Source organism: Leptodactylus fuscus, chromosome 9, assembly GCF_031893055.1.
Source record: "Leptodactylus fuscus isolate aLepFus1 chromosome 9, aLepFus1.hap2, whole genome shotgun sequence".
Classification (NCBI taxonomy): domain Eukaryota; kingdom Metazoa; phylum Chordata; class Amphibia; order Anura; family Leptodactylidae; genus Leptodactylus; species Leptodactylus fuscus.
This window is the reverse complement of record NC_134273.1, coordinates 76,492,448-76,509,641: the sequence shown is the minus strand read 5'-3', so window position 1 is coordinate 76,509,641 and position 17,194 is coordinate 76,492,448. Positions and strand designations below refer to the sequence as shown.

At 41.0% G+C, this 17,194-nt stretch overlaps 1 protein-coding gene across 10 annotated transcripts in view; it reads left to right on the top strand.

Annotated features, from left to right (window-relative positions):
- Positions 1–17,194, top strand: part of CADPS (calcium dependent secretion activator) — a 306,702-nt gene that overhangs the window by 175,674 nt on the left and 113,834 nt on the right. For 5 of the 10 annotated variants that reach the window (XM_075287332.1, XM_075287331.1, XM_075287329.1 and 2 more), the window contains exons 13-17: positions 1,150–1,337; positions 5,442–5,606; positions 14,708–14,809; positions 14,921–14,984; positions 15,218–15,341. In XM_075287332.1, the coding sequence (XP_075143433.1) occupies positions 1,150–1,337; positions 5,442–5,606; positions 14,708–14,809; positions 14,921–14,984; positions 15,218–15,341 (643 nt within the window). The remainder of the gene's footprint in view (positions 1–1,149; positions 1,338–5,441; positions 5,607–14,707; positions 14,810–14,920; positions 14,985–15,217; positions 15,342–17,194) is intronic. The other 5 variants (XM_075287333.1, XM_075287335.1, XM_075287334.1 and 2 more) reach the window with 1 other exon arrangement.

The window sequence follows — 17,194 nt, the reverse complement described above, 5'->3', positions numbered from 1 at the left end:
AGTGAACTGGCTTTGTCCCAAATGTTTGGGATCCAACCCAAACCCATGAATCACTACTATATTCTGGGGTCCCTTTACACCTCGTAGTACACAGTCCAGTCACATTAATGTGACCACCTGTCAAAATCCAGAACAACCACCTTTGGCAGAGCGGACCGCTGCGAGACGTGCAGGAAGAGAGGGGATGTTGTGATGATGTTCACTGGGATGTTGAGCCATGCCGACTCCAGTGCCGTGGCCAGCTGCACTAGGTTATGCGGTTGAGCATCCATGGCACGAAAAACCTGATCGAGGTGGTCCCACAGATTCTCGATTGGGTTCAAATCTGGGGAATTTTCTGGCCAAGGGAGTACGGTAAATTCATCCTGGTGCTCCTCCAACCATGCTTGTACACTGCGAGCTTTATGACGCGTCACATTCTCCTGCTGGTAGATGCCATCATCCTGAGCAAAAACAATTCGCTTGTAGGGGTGAACATGGTCTGCAAGGATAGATGCATACTTGTGTTGATCCATCGTACCTTCCACAATGATGAGTGCACAAAGATGGCTGATGACACGGGCCTTCTGCAATTGGTTATTTAACGTTGACGTCAAAAGTAGGCGGCGGTCACATTAATATGACTAGACTGTGTAAAATAAGTGGAAGACCAAGGGAAATATTGAAACATGACAAACACTTACCTTACTTGGTCTCCCTTGCAGCTTTCAACTCTCCCTCTTGGTCCTTCTTAGTCATTTTACTCCCTCTTCTGCCTCCGGGGGGTTGTCATTGACCCCTGAGGGCTGTTGAGACCTTAGAGGTCACATGGGGAGCTCCAATTTTATGATGCTTACATTAAAGCGACATGACATTGGTATGCCCCATGTTACCATTGAGACCAAATCACAGTTCTCTGTAGTCCCCCAGGGTTGGAGACCAGAAGAGGCCAGGTACACTGGGTACACTGAGGCCTAATTGTGACTCTCTTCCTGATCCGCTGTCCATAAAAGTTATAACTTGTACAGTTGTATTGAGTCCTCCAAAATCTGTTGTCAGTCAATCATTTGGGCCACATCTGGATGCTCCATTTTTTCAATAAAATTAAACAAAAACTTAGACTTGATCCCTGTGTGTTGAATCTTATATTTATCCTCTTATTTCTTCTAGGGTTGGTTCAGTCCTGGTCAGGTATTTGTCCTCGATGAATATTGTGCCCGTTATGGAGTAAGGGGCTGCCATAGACATCTGTGTTATCTTGGTGACTTATTGGAGAGAGCAGAGAACGGAGCCATGATTGACCCAACATTGCTTCATTATAGTTTTGCCTTCTGTGCGTCACATGTACACGGCAACAGGTAAAATATTCATGATTCCATCGTCTTCAAAAGAACATTTCTAGATTCTATTGATTTGCAGAATTCTCTGTTCTGATCTTGCATTCACGATTGCCTTCATGGTTTTGGTGGGATGAAATATTCATCTTTCTGTAAAAGAATTTTGCAGTAGAGAATTTTTTAAAAAATTTTGTGCATTATTTCTTTGCTTTTGAGTATTAGTTAACCATACTATCATTCTTCTCACACTGCTCCAAGAATCTTAAAAATTTGTGTTTCTAATATTTGGAAAGCGCAAAAAAGTGGATCCGCAATTGCAGATCAGAAGTACAGTTGTGTGAAGGAGATCTTACTCTAGTTATCGCACTCTGCGCCATAATGTTTTAGCATCAAAATTTTTGCTGCACATTGGGATTGATTTACTATGATAGTATTTTTTAAAGCCATTTTTTTTCCAGTGTGGATTGTTTTGCAACAAAGTTATCAAAATGTCTCACGCTGGTTCATAAATTAGAGAATATTCACCAGAATTCTGATGCCAATAATATATTGGCCCCACTGTTGCACGTGAAGCCATGCACCATTTCAAAAGCCCATGCCATTTCCCACACAGTCATGTCCCCTTGTCAAAGTTGAAAAAGACTAAGGCCCTATTCACATCTGCGTTCGGGGAGCCGCTTAGGGTCTCCCTGAACGGAAACCTATCCGCATAAAAAAGCGATTAGGGCGGGTTGACATCCGTGCCCAGTCTCCGGTTTAGCCAATCCGGCCAGTTTCTGTCTTCTGCCTTGCAAAACTGGACAGGAGCTGGAAACCCAGCGGTCAGCTTTCATACCCATTTACTTGCATGGGTTTGCAGAGGTGGCCGATCATGTGCGCCTTCCGCCTATCCGCGGGGAAACTGGCTTTTTTAGCCGGACACAAAGTTCTGCATGTCCGACTTAATGTTTCGCCATGGTGAGGTACAAGACGCTCAGGGTTCGTTCACGTCTGCGCCCAGTCTCCTTTCATACAGGTTTCCGATTCCTGCACAAAACAGAGCAGGAGACGGGAAGCTGCAGGACTCTTTCAAACCCAGGTGTCCGGCCGGTGAGCGTTTTGTGCTCTCCGCCGCAAAACCGTTTTTTTAAAACCGGACACAGAGTCGGACATGCAGTACTCTGTGTCCGGTTTTCAAAAAACGGTTTCGCGGAGGAGAGCATAAAACTCTCCCCAGCGCTCACGGCCAGACCCGGTCTGACAGGTTTCCGTCTTCTCCATGCAGAAGATGGAAAGCTCAGAACTGAGTCCGGGCGCTGGTGTGAACCTAGCATCACTGGGGACACACTTTGCAAACCCAGTCAAGTGAATGGGTTTGAAAACTGACTGCTGGGTTACCGTCCCCTGTCCAGTTTCTTGGGCAAAAGAGGGAAACCCGCCGGATTGCCTAAAGTGGAAACCGGGCACAGGTGTGAACCCGCCCTAACGCCAAACATTTTTGGGTCCAGCACTTGTTTTCGATCTTCCCTATTTATGATATTATATTTTACTATATTCTATTGGTGAAACAGAGTAACAAGCACAAAACTTATTTTCCTGGATGAGTCCAAGTTCTGCCTGACATTCTTTGTTTTTAGAAAGTCATTTTGTGCCTAGAAGGGGTTACTGAGCAGTCCGAGCGTCCTCTGAGCTCTATATTGTACAGCCAGCCTTTTGTCAGGTTGTTGAAGCAATAGCATGGGTCACACAATGTACAAATTTTGACTTTCTTTTTAAGGTGAGTAAATGGCTTTCTTTAATTAACAGGCACAATGAACTCCCCGTCGTTGGCGCCTGAGGGTACAGTAAACAAATAGACCTCATTTTGATAGGTTACAATAGGGCTCAGGCTGATCCTTCCACTTGGAGATTGAACAAGAGAAAAGCTATTAAACAAACGTATTATCACTTTCTTCCAAATGTATACTTTGGTTGCCTTCCGAATTAAAAGGGACAGCCAACATATAACTTAATTATTATTTTTAATGTGTTAAAAGGGTCACTTTGATGGAGAATCTGAGAAACTTTTAATTATTCTCAATGTTTCTTCTTAACTAGATGTTTCTTTTTATTCCAAAGTTTTTTTTATTTATTTCAAGAGTAAACAGTACAGAAATTAAATAAAGATTAACTTACACGATGTAATAATACATAAGGATAAGCAAAAACAGAAATGCAAAAAGCACCACAAGGTGCAAAAAAAATCTGGTACATGAAGAAGATTTTTATTTATTTATTTATTTATTTATTTATTTATTTTCACATGGACAGGCTCAGATTTGGAACATGGTCTATATAACTAAAAAAATGAGCATTTTTTTTTTTAAAGTTGATATTTCAAAAAAAAAAAAATCGATGTATAAAAAAGTTTTTAGAGCCCCATGAGATAGTTTACATACATAATAAGAAGATGAATACTCACCTTACCATTCCCCTACTGCTCCTAGGCCAATGCTCTTCTGGTACCCTGCTGGTCTTGTTTATTGGGCTGTAGCTTTTGCATGACATGTTGATATGTAAATGCTGCAGCCAATCACTGGCAGCAATGGTCACGTGTCAAGGTGCAACATTACTAGAGTTGACAAAAAAGAACAGAGAGGGGCTAGGTAACCGATGTAATGAGAGCCATGGCAGGTTGATAAAGTATTCGTTTTTTTAATTTTTTTCAGCTGCTTTTAAAAAAATTCATGGGGCAGAAAAAAAACTAAAATTTTTATTATTAAGTAATTGTCACTTATTGCATTGTAATGACTGATATAGATATGATTGTAGGACTGTATTTACTAACCAGGCATATCAGGGACATGTGTGGCCAAGACTAATATATCTATAGATGAAGCCAAAAGACTAGGGTTGAGCGATTGGGTTTGGGAAAGATCGGATCCCGATCAGCGATCAAGCAAATTTCACGATCGCGATGGGCTTGAAAATGATCAGAAATCGGATTTTGAAATCTCAAGATCGGCTCAACCCTAAAAGTGACTTTTCCCATAAAGAAGCATTGACTAGGGTTGAGCGATCGGCATCGGGAAAGATTGAATCCCGATTGGCGAACGAGCAAAATTTCATGATTGGGATCGGCTTGAAAATTATTGGAAATCGTATTTTAATATCGATCCTTGAATCTCAAGATCGGCTCAACCACACAAAACACTCAAAGGTTTTTTTTAAAAAAAATTCAGAAACAAAAAAATTGAGAATAGTGTAAAATAAGTCATCTTACCAATCACCACCAATCCCACTCTGACATGTCCTTGGTCCATGCTGGTCACTACAGTATTATCTGTTCTTGACACATAAGAAATGACATGGACACCACTGCAGTCAGTGAATGGTTAAAAGATCATTTCCTGTATGTCAAGAAGGACCAGGAAGTAGAGACCAGCAGGCAACTTGGCAAGTATTGAAACAGAAGCATGGAGGGATCGGTATAGGTAGGTATGACTCTATGTAATATTTTGCACCTTTCTGAATCTTTCTAAAACCAAAATAATGAGGTAGAGAACCCCTTTAGTGTGAGGTTAGTCCGAATACTATAGAAACGATTGAATTAACCCTACATGGAATGACTCATTTCACATTTTGGAATTCCTTCACCTCCTCTTCTAATTAGAAGAACTGCAGGGATTCTTACTAAAGATTTTTTTTTTTTTGGTCTTCTTTGAGTCGGAGAAGATTGTAGTTTTCACAGTTAGGTGCTTTTAATTCTTGTAGAAATGTCTTTACCTTGTTATTGGAAAGTAATTCTAGTTATTGACCTCAAACCTACGGATGAGAATCTACAATATTTTCCCACATTGCATATACACTATCCATAGTTCTAGCCCATCTACGTAGGTATTAAGTGCACAGTAGTTGGTTGTTTTTGCATGAAATATTTTTTATGTAACCAATTCCAAAACATTCCAAAAATAAATCCTTACACAAGTGCACGATCCTGTTTTTGTTTTCTTTGTTCATGATTTTGCTTTTCCTTATTTGCTCCTTATTATGTTTATTGTCTCTTTGCTTTCTCGTATCTTCTTATTTCACGCTTTCTCCTGTCTCTTATTTTATCTACTTTTTGTGTACACTGCATGTACCATCCACACCACCCATGCACCACAGCCCACTTTTGTCAGAATTACTTGGTGGCTCACAGCAAAACGCAGAGGGTGATGTTGGCAAAGTGCCTAGCCCTTCTGGGATTGAACCAGAGCCTAAGAGAGACTCTAAAAGGGATTCTAAAAAACGGAAAGATTCTAAAACCCAGCCGAATCCAGAACCAAAAAGGTAAGATGTTATAGCAGTAGAATATCTAGACTATCCACCAATTTATCCCACCAGACTTGAAATGCTCCTTCCGTAATCCCTCGTGGCCTTAACCTTAACCCTAACCTTCTTTAATCCAGACTGATTTCCCATTCTTAGAGGATATCCTTTCATGCTGTTCATTATAGTGATCTTCTTCTTTGGTGCCTACTAGAGATGAGCGAACAGTGTTCTATTGAACACATGTTCGATCGGATATCAGGGTGTTCGCCATGTTCGAATCGAATCGAACACCGCGTGGTAAAGTGCGCCAAAATTCGATTCCCCTCCCACCTTCCCTGGCGCCTTTTTTGCACCAATAACAGCGCAGGGGAGGTGGGACAGGAACTACGACAACGGGGGCATTGAAAAAAAATGGAAAAAGTCATTGGCTGCCGAAATCAGGTGACCTCCATTTTAGACGAATAGTGGATTTCAAATCCGGGTCATATGAGAATGTGAACTTTGTGACTATGAGACAGGGATAGCTGTACAGGCAGGGATAGCTAGGGATAACCTTTATTTAGGGGGGAATGTTATTAAAAATAACTTTTTGGGGCTCTATCGGGTGTGTAATTGTGATTTTTGTGAGATAAACTTTTTCCCATAGGGATGCATTGGCCAGCGCTGATTGGCCGAATTCCGTACTTTGGCCAATCAGCGCTGGCTCTGCTGGAGGAGGCGGAGTCTAAGATCGCTCCACACCAGTCTCCATTCTGGTCTGACCTTAGACTCCGCCTCCTCCAGCAGAGCCAGCGCTGATTGGCCAAATTCCGTACTCTGGCCAATCAGCGCTGGCCAGTGCATTCTATTGGCATGATGAAGCAGTGCTAAATGTGTGTGTTTAGCTCAACTACGCCTTTGGAGTGGTTGAGCTAAGCACACAGATTCAGCTCTGCTTCAATCAGCGCTGGCCAATGCATTCTATTGGCGTGATGAAGCAGTGCTGAATGTGTGTGTTTAGCTCAACTACTCCACCGGCGTAGTTGAGCTAAACACACACATTCAGCACTGCTTCATCACGCCAATAGAATGCATTGGCCAGTGCTGATTGAAGCAGAGCTGAATTTGTGTGCTTAGCTCAACTACTCCACCGGCGTAGTTGAGCTAAACACACACATTCAGCACTGCTTCATCATGCCAATAGAATGCATTGGCCAGTGCTGATTGAAGCAGAGCTGAATCTGTGTGCTTAGCTCAACTACTCCACCGGCATAGTTGAGCTAAGCACACACATTCAGCACTGCCTCATCACACCAATAGAATGCACTGGCCAGCGCTGATTGGCCAGAGTACGGAATTCGGCCAATCAGCGCTGGCTCTGCTGGAGGAGGAGGAGTCTAAGATTGCTCCACACCAGTCTCCATTCTGGTCCGACCTTAGACTCCGCCTCCTCCAGCCGAACCAGCGCTGATTGGCCGAATTCCGTACTCTGGCCAATCAGCACTGGCTAATGCATTGTATTGGCGTGATGAAGCAGTGCTGAATGTGTGTGTTTAGCTCAACTACACCGGTGGAGTAGTTGAGCTAAACACACAGATTCAGCTCTGCTTCAATCAGCGCTGGCCAATGCATTCTATTAGCTTGATGAAGCAGAGTGTGCACAAGGGTTCAAGCGCACCATCAACTCTGATGTAGCAGAGCCAAGTGTGCACAAGGGTTCAAGTGCACCCTTGGCTCTGATGTAGCAGAGCCGAGGGTGCACAAGGGTTCAAGTGCACCGTCGGCTCTGCTACATCAGAGCCGAGGGTGCCCTTGAACCCTTGTGCAGCCTCGGCTCTGCTACATCAGAGCCGAGTGTGCGCTTGAACCCTTGTGCACACTCTGCTTCATCAAGCTAATAGAATGCATTGGCCAGCGCTGATTGAAGCAGAGCTGAATCTGTGTGCTTAGCTCAACTACTCCACCGGTGTAGTTGAGCTAAACACACACATTCAGCACTGCTTCATCACGCCAATAGAATGCATTGGCCAGCACTGATTGGCCAGAGTACGGAATTCGGCCAATCAGCGCTGGTTCGGCTGGAGGAGGCGGAGTCTAAGGTCGGACCAGAATGGAGACTGGTGTGGAGCGATCTTAGCCTCCTCCAGCAGAGCCAGCGCTGATTGGCCAAAGTACGGAATTCGGCCAATCATCGCTGTCCAATGCATTCCTATGGGAAAAAGTTAGCTTGCGACAATCGCAAGCTGACAGGGATTTCCATGTAATAAAGTGATTTATATGCCCCCAGACATGCTTCCCCTGCTGTCCCAGTGTCATTCCAGGGTGCTGGCATCATTTCCTGGGGTATCATAGTGGACTTGGTGACCCTCCAGAGACGGATTTGGGATTCCCCTTAACGAGTATATGTTCCCCATAGACTATAATGGGGTTCGAAACCCGTTCAAACAGTCGAACAGTAAGCGACTGTTCGAATCGGATTTCGAACCTCGAACATTTTGGTGTTCGCTCATCTCTAGTGCCTACCTAAATTTCAGAAAAAATATCAAATTCAATTGAAATGAATGAACACGATGTATTGTACATGATCAACTTTCTGTAATATCCAAAATGTCTCCAATATCATTATACATTCCCAGAACTGAACTTATATCACATTCTTACACCCCAGGTTCTGGGTATTATGTCTGTAAGATGACCCAACCCCCAACTGTAAGCTCTACCCCATCCTCCAAAATCCTTAAATGTAGAAATTCACATGATAATTTTTTTTTAGTAATTTATGCTTTATTGGTTTACCTCTTTATATAGTCCAGGCATGAATAATAAATCACTAACCTAGTAAAGAACACTAAAACTACGGGCACTGTGCTGAAAACATGGAATTTTAATATTCATATTTTATCCATAGCAGAAAAAATTGATATTGTGAACTTGAAGATGATTTTTTAAAATAAGAAAAAAGGTCTCTTGGTTTTTTCACAGATACAACCCCACTCCTATCCATAGGCTTTGTCTGGTACTGCGAATGAGTTCTATCCAAGAGAATGTTCTCAGTTTTTGAGTGTTTGAAAACAGTTTCATTGTTTGTTAAGGAAATTTGGTTAAAAATTGGGGAATTTGGTTAAAAATTCTACATAGAGTTTCCAGGACCATAAAATTATCCAAGATTCAATGCGCTTAACCCCTTGGTGTTCGGCCGCTTACACGCATTCCTATGGGAGCGAGATATTCGATCGAATACTACTCGCTCATCTTGAATCCTTTCCACCAGAGGCCCCTGGCTGCAACTTACTCTCTCTTTCCCATTCAGAATACCCTTGGTGTTCGGCCGCTTACACGCATTCCTATGGGAGCGAGGTATTTGATCGAATACTACTCGCTCATCTCTAATCCTTTCCTTTTCCGACAAGAAAGCTGGCTGCAACTTACTCTCCCTTTCCCATTCAGAATACATTTGTCCCCCCAAGGAGAGGATAATGTTTGAAGGAATGCGGAAAGAGGCCTTCTTCGTAAGACATTCGCTTTTACTTCCGCTTTTGTTTAACCCTTTTATTTCCAAACGGCCCCCTTTAAACAGGACAATCTTCCAAAGTTGAACTTTTTGAAAAGTGTCACAAAAATGTCTCTAATATATTCGTCTTTTGATTTCCTTGAACACTGATCCTGCCCGACAGTGTAATGTTGGCCAATTCGACCCTTCATTTCCATATGCATTGCTTTGCATTTGTCCTGTTTTATCACTAGATGTTGATTTGGTTTTACATGCCCATAAAAGAACTAGTAGTTTAGTTTTCTGTGAGATGAGGCTGGCTGTCAGTCATAATCTGCCACTCCGGTAATGAAGGTCAAGAGCGGAGAGAAATCCACATGGCTATCAATCTCCTTTATTTGAAAGAGACATTGATGGCGGAGTTGAGGTGGATTGTCTCTTTGTATCGTGTATGCGGAAGGTCAGGCAGTTAGACACGAGTAGCTTGCAGTCAGTGAGAAAGTGCGGAGAGGATGCGATTCAGATGTTGTGGTACAGCCTGGAGGTGAGGACTGACAACATGACATAGCATCACATGGAGCTCGCTGGAGAGCTGCTGTCCAGGGTGCTTGTCTGTGTACAGTCCTGGCACTGTATCCCTGATCAGCACTCCAGCAGAGAGAACCGTGCCCCTGCTGACCTTTGGCCTTATCGTGACCTACAATAGGGGAAATGCAAAAAAGTGATCCAGACTATATACATTTCTGCATCAATTACATCTGTCACTGTACATATGGTATAGCCAGGAGGATGGAACGTAAAGGAAATGGTTAATTCTAAAGCTATAGCTGCACGAACAGCTGCAGTCACTGTATGTGGTTCAATATATATGTGCACTCAACAAATACTGCAGGGAAACTTTTAAGATTTCATGATAATAACTATACACTACATTTCCCATAGAATACAAGGCATAATTGGCACCAAGGAAATTGCAATAAATGGGTTTAGTGAGCCAGATGAGGAGGCACTTTATCCCCCCCTTACCCCTATTATGTCCCTGGTCTCATAATGCATCACTCAAAAATTAACTAACCACAAACAGATGTTTTTGACCCTTGGCCCATCAGCATTGGATGAGGTGGTCTTAGATATTTGACATGTCACTGCTACACTAGAATTAGTATTCCAGTCATGGTCAATTTGTAAAAGCAGAATGGGTTAATGGTTAGGTTCCTGACTGTAAATTTCAGGTTAATGATGGAAGAGAAAATGTTCGAGGAAAGATTTCTAGTAGTGACACTGAGCTAGAATATCGTATTGTTCTGGATGTTGAAATCAACCAGTAGTCCAATCTGGTCTTATCAATTCAGGATTATATAGTTAATGTGATGGTCTGCTTCCAAATGGGATTTTCTAATGGACGACCCATTTACAGGTTAGGTCATTGGTATTTGATACCTGGTGGTCTGACACCAGGGCCCTGCCCAGATCAGCTGTTCTGGCAGTCTCCAGGGCTCTTCTATTCCAGGCAGCCCCATCTTCTAGGAATTGCAGCACTGCTCCTTTTACTTATATAGGAGTAGCCTTCATACGTTTCCCATCCACTACAGCATGATGGATGGATCCTGGGGATAGGTCATCAGTAGGGTTGAGGGATCGGGATTGGAAAAGATTGGATCCTGATCGGCGATCGTGCAAATTTCACGATCGGGATCGGCTGGAAAATGATCGGAAATCGGATTTTGAAATCTCAAGATCGTTTTAACCCTAAAAGTGACTTTTCCCATAGAGAAGCAATGTTTTTAGCTTTTCCCACAATGATTGGCCAGTAGCCAAGCATTTTAAGAATAAATGTGAGACCTTGATCCCGCCAAAACAGATCAGGATCAGAATCCGATCTTTTCCGATCGCGATTGCTCTACCCTAGATCCGAACTAAGTTAATAGATAGCTATTTCCTGGCTGCAGAGAGCCTGTATAGTGGTGTAGGACACTGTTCCTTGTAGTGGTTTTTAGTGATGTTCTACTAGGGGACCTGAACCAGCAATGCACTGATCACTGGTTCAGCACTATAGATTGTTTGATTATGGAGTATAGTGTTAACTCTCAGTTACAGCTAACATCCGCTCCCGATGCTATGGGCGGTCATGAAGGGGTTACAGGGCTGTGACATCACAGGGCAGGCTGGCTGCTGATTGGCTGTACACATGGAATTGTGGGTGACCCCACTTTCCCACGGTTCCTTGCCCCATGTCCTACTATGCAGCAGCCCTTTTCTAATGCTAATAGGGTATCTGCCATTACTATCACTTGGGGTACAATATGCCATAGTTTTACTACTCTAACTGTAAAGAACCAGTTCTATGCTTTGGGCAATGTTCTGGAAAAACCTAGGACTGCCAATGTGAATATTACTTTGCCACTTACCACCTACCTAAATATTGTTCCAGATCAAGTAAGCCCTTCGTGGCAGTGGTATTACCTAATAGTAATGGCCTGTCACACTGAAAACATTGTCAAAAAGTGGTTTGTGGAACAAGACAAAGAGTACGGGTTGTTGACTTGGCAACCAAATTCCCCAGATCTCCATCTAATTAAATATCTGTGGAACTTTCCTAGAAAAATGTGTGACACATGGAGACCTCCCCTCATAACTTACTTATAGGGGTCCTTAAAGGGAGTCCAGCATAACAACCTAGCCCCACAGATCAACTGAATGTTACCCCCTTGTAAATCGGTGCTTCCCATGCCACGATGATAAATTTTGTCAATATGCAAATGAGTTCTTTGTAGCAACGGGAGCTTTGTCGCTTACGTCTTTGGAGCAACAGCAATGCCTTCATTGTTCCTAAGTGCTCATTGTTGACAAAAAGAGTAATATCTTAGCAATGGAGACTACAATTTATAAAGGTAAAATTTTAATCCGGTGACCCTAACCCAGAGGTTCCCAAACTTTTTTTTCTCATAGACCACTTTCAAAATTTTACTGGTTTCGGTGGACCCCCTGCTACTACATTTCTACCATATTCCCAAAACTCATCAAAAAATGTGAAGATTAGATCCAATGTAGACTCCCATTGAGTCTCCCGTGGACCCCTGGGGGCTCCACCTGGACCACTTTGGGAATCACTGCCCTATCAATCTCTGGGACTGTATTGGTATGTTGGGGTCTAATGACAGACTCCCTGTAAATAATCTTGTAGCGCCAAGGCCTCATCATATGAAAGCACATATAGTGGCATGACGGGACTTGCACAATATTATCCATGTGATTTTCAATGCATTGCCAATTGGTATAGGTAGCTACATGAAAATCACAATAAGCAAATCATTAGAAATTAGGTTTTTTTTCACAATTATTTTTATCAGAATTGTGTATAATTTCTTGATTACTGATTGTATTTTTTTGCATATAGGTTTAGGTGTGTAAGCAAATGAGTTTTACCAAATTAATACATTAAATTTAGAATTATTAGAATTTCAAAAATCAACAATTTTTTTTAAAATTTTCTAATATTATTCCTACAATGTGATTGGAATTATTTTTTAATTCTACGGATAAAGTCAGTAAGAAATGAATAAGATTTAACTACTCCCAAGTAGATGAGCAGCACACATGATCATAACTAGTGATTTTATGGACATGAAGCTGGGTGATAGTATTTGAAATTTGACAAAACCACATAAAGTATTATTATTTGTGACACGGCTCAAGATGGGAGATTGTGAGGAGAGTGAAGATGACAGAACTGGTGCTATGCACTGTGACAACAACTTGAAAAGCAGGAAACATGACATCTTTCCTATCGTGCTGCCGAAAATGTCAACTTTGTGAAGGACAGTGAGAAAATGGTTTGCCAAAAATTTGAAAGGTAGATTCAAGAGATGCTTGTCATGTCAGATGAGATCTAGTCCTCAGCTGTTTGAGACAGGAAGTCCTTGCACTCTTGATGGCTCTTACTTGGCAGGCCCTTCGAGACATCCATGTAACTTTCAAATGTGGCAGCCGCTGACCTGTAGACAGATGGACTTTTTGTCGATGAAAAAAGTCTACGTGTGATATTTTAGAAGACAATGTTAAAGATTATCTATAATGATCCCAGCTGAGGTCATAAACGTGCCAATGGATTCATTTGATTGGATTTTGATTTTTTTTTTCTGAAACTGAACAAAACTTTTGTTTCTGATGCCCCAACTTTTTGTTGTTTTATATCTACTTAGAAAATTCTAAATTTCGTTCCATTCCGTTCAAGACTAATATGTTAAAAAGAATTGAAAATGTAATAATCTATCTTGGGCAGAGTAAAATTTATCAAATTCTTTTTGTTGAATAAATTTATTTATTTTTATTAAAACTTTTTTTTTAGAAAATGAGTAAAATTATGTTTTTAATCAAGACAAAAATTGTGTATGGTCTACGCCATTGAAATTTTTGAGTACATTAAATCCGGAATATTTTACCGAGGTCATTGTATTATATTATTACATAGAATAGTCATTTTTATTATGTTTTTTTGGGCATCCAATTTTTTTTCTTTGACATTTTTGTTTTTGTGTTTACTTTACATGAGTTTAGTTCGCTCCCAAGTTAGCTCTGGGTAGGCTTTAAAGATACGAGATGTTTGGGGTGAAGAGGCCCTTCTTTTTGAAGAGGTCAGTCAAACATTACAGTACAGATTGCAATTTTTGGAATTTAGGGTCTTTTGATTTGTGTAATAAAGAGAAGTAAAGCTAACCAATTAACCCCTGACAGGAGGTTCATTAAAGGTTTGTAATCCTTTGCCAAGTCTTTTGTGCAACTAAACTAGTCTAGTGCTGAGGATTTGCGAAGCTTAGGCTGTTCACTGGAGGAGGCCTGGACTTAGAACATTTGTTCGTTTTTCAGACGACTTATATTACCAGAAACAGACTGTGCTGATACAGAACGTCGTAGGTAATGGCTGAATCGGTATACTTTGCCCAACAACAATAGAGAGTAATAACGATGGCTGTCTGGGCTCCTGGTTTCTTTAGTGAATGGATTAGTCTTGTCTCTTGCCCCATTCATATGGATTATGCTGTGGTGTAAATATTCGAGGGCTATCCATATTATGTAGCCGCCTGGGGATAAAGGCAAGAGGAAGTGTATACTTGTAGTTTGTGTCACCTTATATGCCTTTTGTTCAGCAGCTCACAGTTTCTTTCACTACCGTAATGCTGGGTTCCAGGGATTAATGAGTAAACATTGAATAAAACATCATTTTCAGGGACTCGGTAATTGCTTTGGCTCCTATATTATGAATTCCTTAAGACGTTTCCACTCTTGAATTGTAAGTGCAAATATATAGTGGAAGAGTACAACAATTGTCAATAATGTGCCAACCATGCTTGGAACTAAATTACATAAAAAATGTAAAAAATAAAAAATAATCAAATGAGCAAAAATAAAATTCTATCTACAGAAATTTTAAATTGACAGATTTGGAATAAATTTTCAATTCAATTTTTGAAACCAAAAATACATATTAAATTGTTCTCCTTTCTCGTCGAGTTTTTCTTTTGATCGCAACGTGTTTCTTCTAAACACATGAAATTTAGCTACGAGTCTTATCAGCTTATATGTTCTGTTTTGCTTCTTGTGTCAAAAGGTGAAGCCACCAAGTCACTCATTTCTCCCTCTTGTCCCCCAGGCCTGATGGCATAGGAACGGTCACAGTCGAAGAAAAAGAACGATTCGAAGAGATCAAAGAACGCCTTCGTTTGCTTCTGGAAAATCAGATCACACATTTTAGGTAAAGCATCTCGAAGGATATATAAGCGTATTCTTTATGAATTGTATCGGCACAGCTCTACTGGAATATGGATTATGCACAGCAAAAATATATATATTGAAATATTCCTAGGTATTGTTTTCCATTTGGCCGACCGGAGGGAGCATTAAAAGCAACACTGTCCTTACTGGAGAGGGTAAGTTGTAATATTTTTTTGATATTTTTAATTTTTTACAAAATCTAAAAAATTTTAAGGTTATACCCCTAGGAATCTATTATTTTAGATATGTGCTACTAGGTACATAAGTCACATATTTAAAATAGGATATCTCCTTCAACATCGTATAGTGTTTTGCATGCAGGACAAAATAATTTTTTTTTAGATTTTACTTCCTGTTTTTTTTTTTAAACTAATTTCCTATTATCAAGGTTTTAATGAAAGATATAGTTACTCCAGTTCCTCAAGAAGATGTCAAAAATGTCATCCGGAAATGTTTGGAGCAAGCTGCTTTAGTCAACTACACCAGATTATCCGAATATGCCAAAATCGAAGGTAAGTGATGATTTTCCAGCCGATAGGTCTCAAAAATGTATTTGAGTTTGTAAAAAAAAAAAACGAAATAGGGTAATGGGTTTATGACGTATCTTCTAACCTCTGAGAATGATCACACGGATGTGTTGTTGAGGTGTACTCAGAGTTTTACGAATGTTGACTGTTATCCTCGACGTCGGACGTGGCTTTTACTGTTTTGGGAATTTCAGATGCTTTTGGACAAATTCTGAAGGTTTCTTTGGTGTACCTGTAAGTTTTATGTCAAATTGTTAGAGGTGTTTTTAGAATTTTTATCGGTTATGTTTGCCCTATTTTTGTGCAGGTTATTTGCTTGCGATAACGTCACTAGGGTAGTATTTTTGGTCTCTAATGTTTTTAGAAACGTGTTGATTTCTGCAGTTGTCGTTGCGCTAAAAGTGTCCTTCGCACAAGTTGCCGTACAATAGGTCAAGTGGGCTTTAACTTGGTCCACCTGGCAGTTTAGAAGGATACGGTATTAAACTTCACCCAGTAAGAAACACTTGAAAGGATTATTGGATTCATGCTGTCTTGGAGATGACTGATAGAAATATAAATAGTTTTTTTTGATGTCGTGGCAATGGGGTGATTCATTGAGAGTCTTTTGGCTCGGTCACTGAGTCAATAAAGGAAAGTATGGACTGGCTATGGGAGGAGCTTGTCTGGAACCACGAGATGTTTTTGCAAAGTTCTGTCTTCTCAAAGCTGTTTTATCCATAGCTACGTTCTAACTCGCTGGTAAGATCTGCTCTCTTCTTTCAGATAAGTCATTGCAAAACAATCTGTAAGGTCTGTAAGTAAAAATGCATTCATTTCCAAAGTAGAGCACATATAGCGCGTACTCTCCTTTTGTGCCGTAATTCTTGGTTGTGTGAATACTCCGCCCCTTATTTTCTTTGCACTGTGACTTTTAGGTCTGGGAATACTTTGAAGCAACAAACCTTTTTTTTTTTTTCTTTTCTAGCTCTCTGTTTAGAGAAGTTCCTCATCCCACACTACCTGCTCTCCGCTTCTTTCCCTCCTTACTCGTTATTGGCACAGCCATTTTCCCCTCCGCCTTTCAGGAAGTGGCTGCCGTGCCAATGCCAGAGCATGCTGGGATTGTTAACCCTTAACAACCCAACATCCACCAGTTGCATGAGTCTGGTTTTTACTCATAGGCATAGCACGGTTCCTTGGTTAGTTACGTGAATTGTAAACCTTTAGCGCCATTTCCGCTCCGTGTCTCACCACCAACAGAGCCATTTACGAATTGACTTCCGAAAAAGATGCTAAATTTGGGTGGTCATGGGAGCACTTTCACGAGGCTATGCTTATGAGGAAAACCTTTACGTGCCTTGGATACTTAAGGCTTGAATGCTTAGTATCTTAAGTCAAACTGTTTTCTTTCCTTTTATGTTTGGATCATTAAGAGTCTTGCAAAAAGTTACAACCCCCTTCCCCTCCAAAAAAAAAAAAAAAAAGTAGATTACAATACTTTTTCAACATCACGGTGAAAACCCGTGGCTCATGGGCATGCTGAATGGTTAATCCAGCGAAATTCAAACACCCTTTTCTGTGTGTCCCGAAATACTCTACAATCTTTTCTCCTTTTAACCTGATGTAACATTTTCCTCTAACCTTTGACCTCTTTACCTCTCTGACCTAAGCCTCTTGCATGCCCAAATCCTCTTTTATAGGGAAAAAGAGAGAAATGTATGAACACCCTGTCTTCTGCTTGGCCTCCCAAGTGATGGATTTAACCATTCGTGAGTACTTACCACCACCTCCTCCTCCATGCTGTCTCCACTCTGTTGCCATTATCTCAAGATACTTCAGATCCAAACCAATTCACT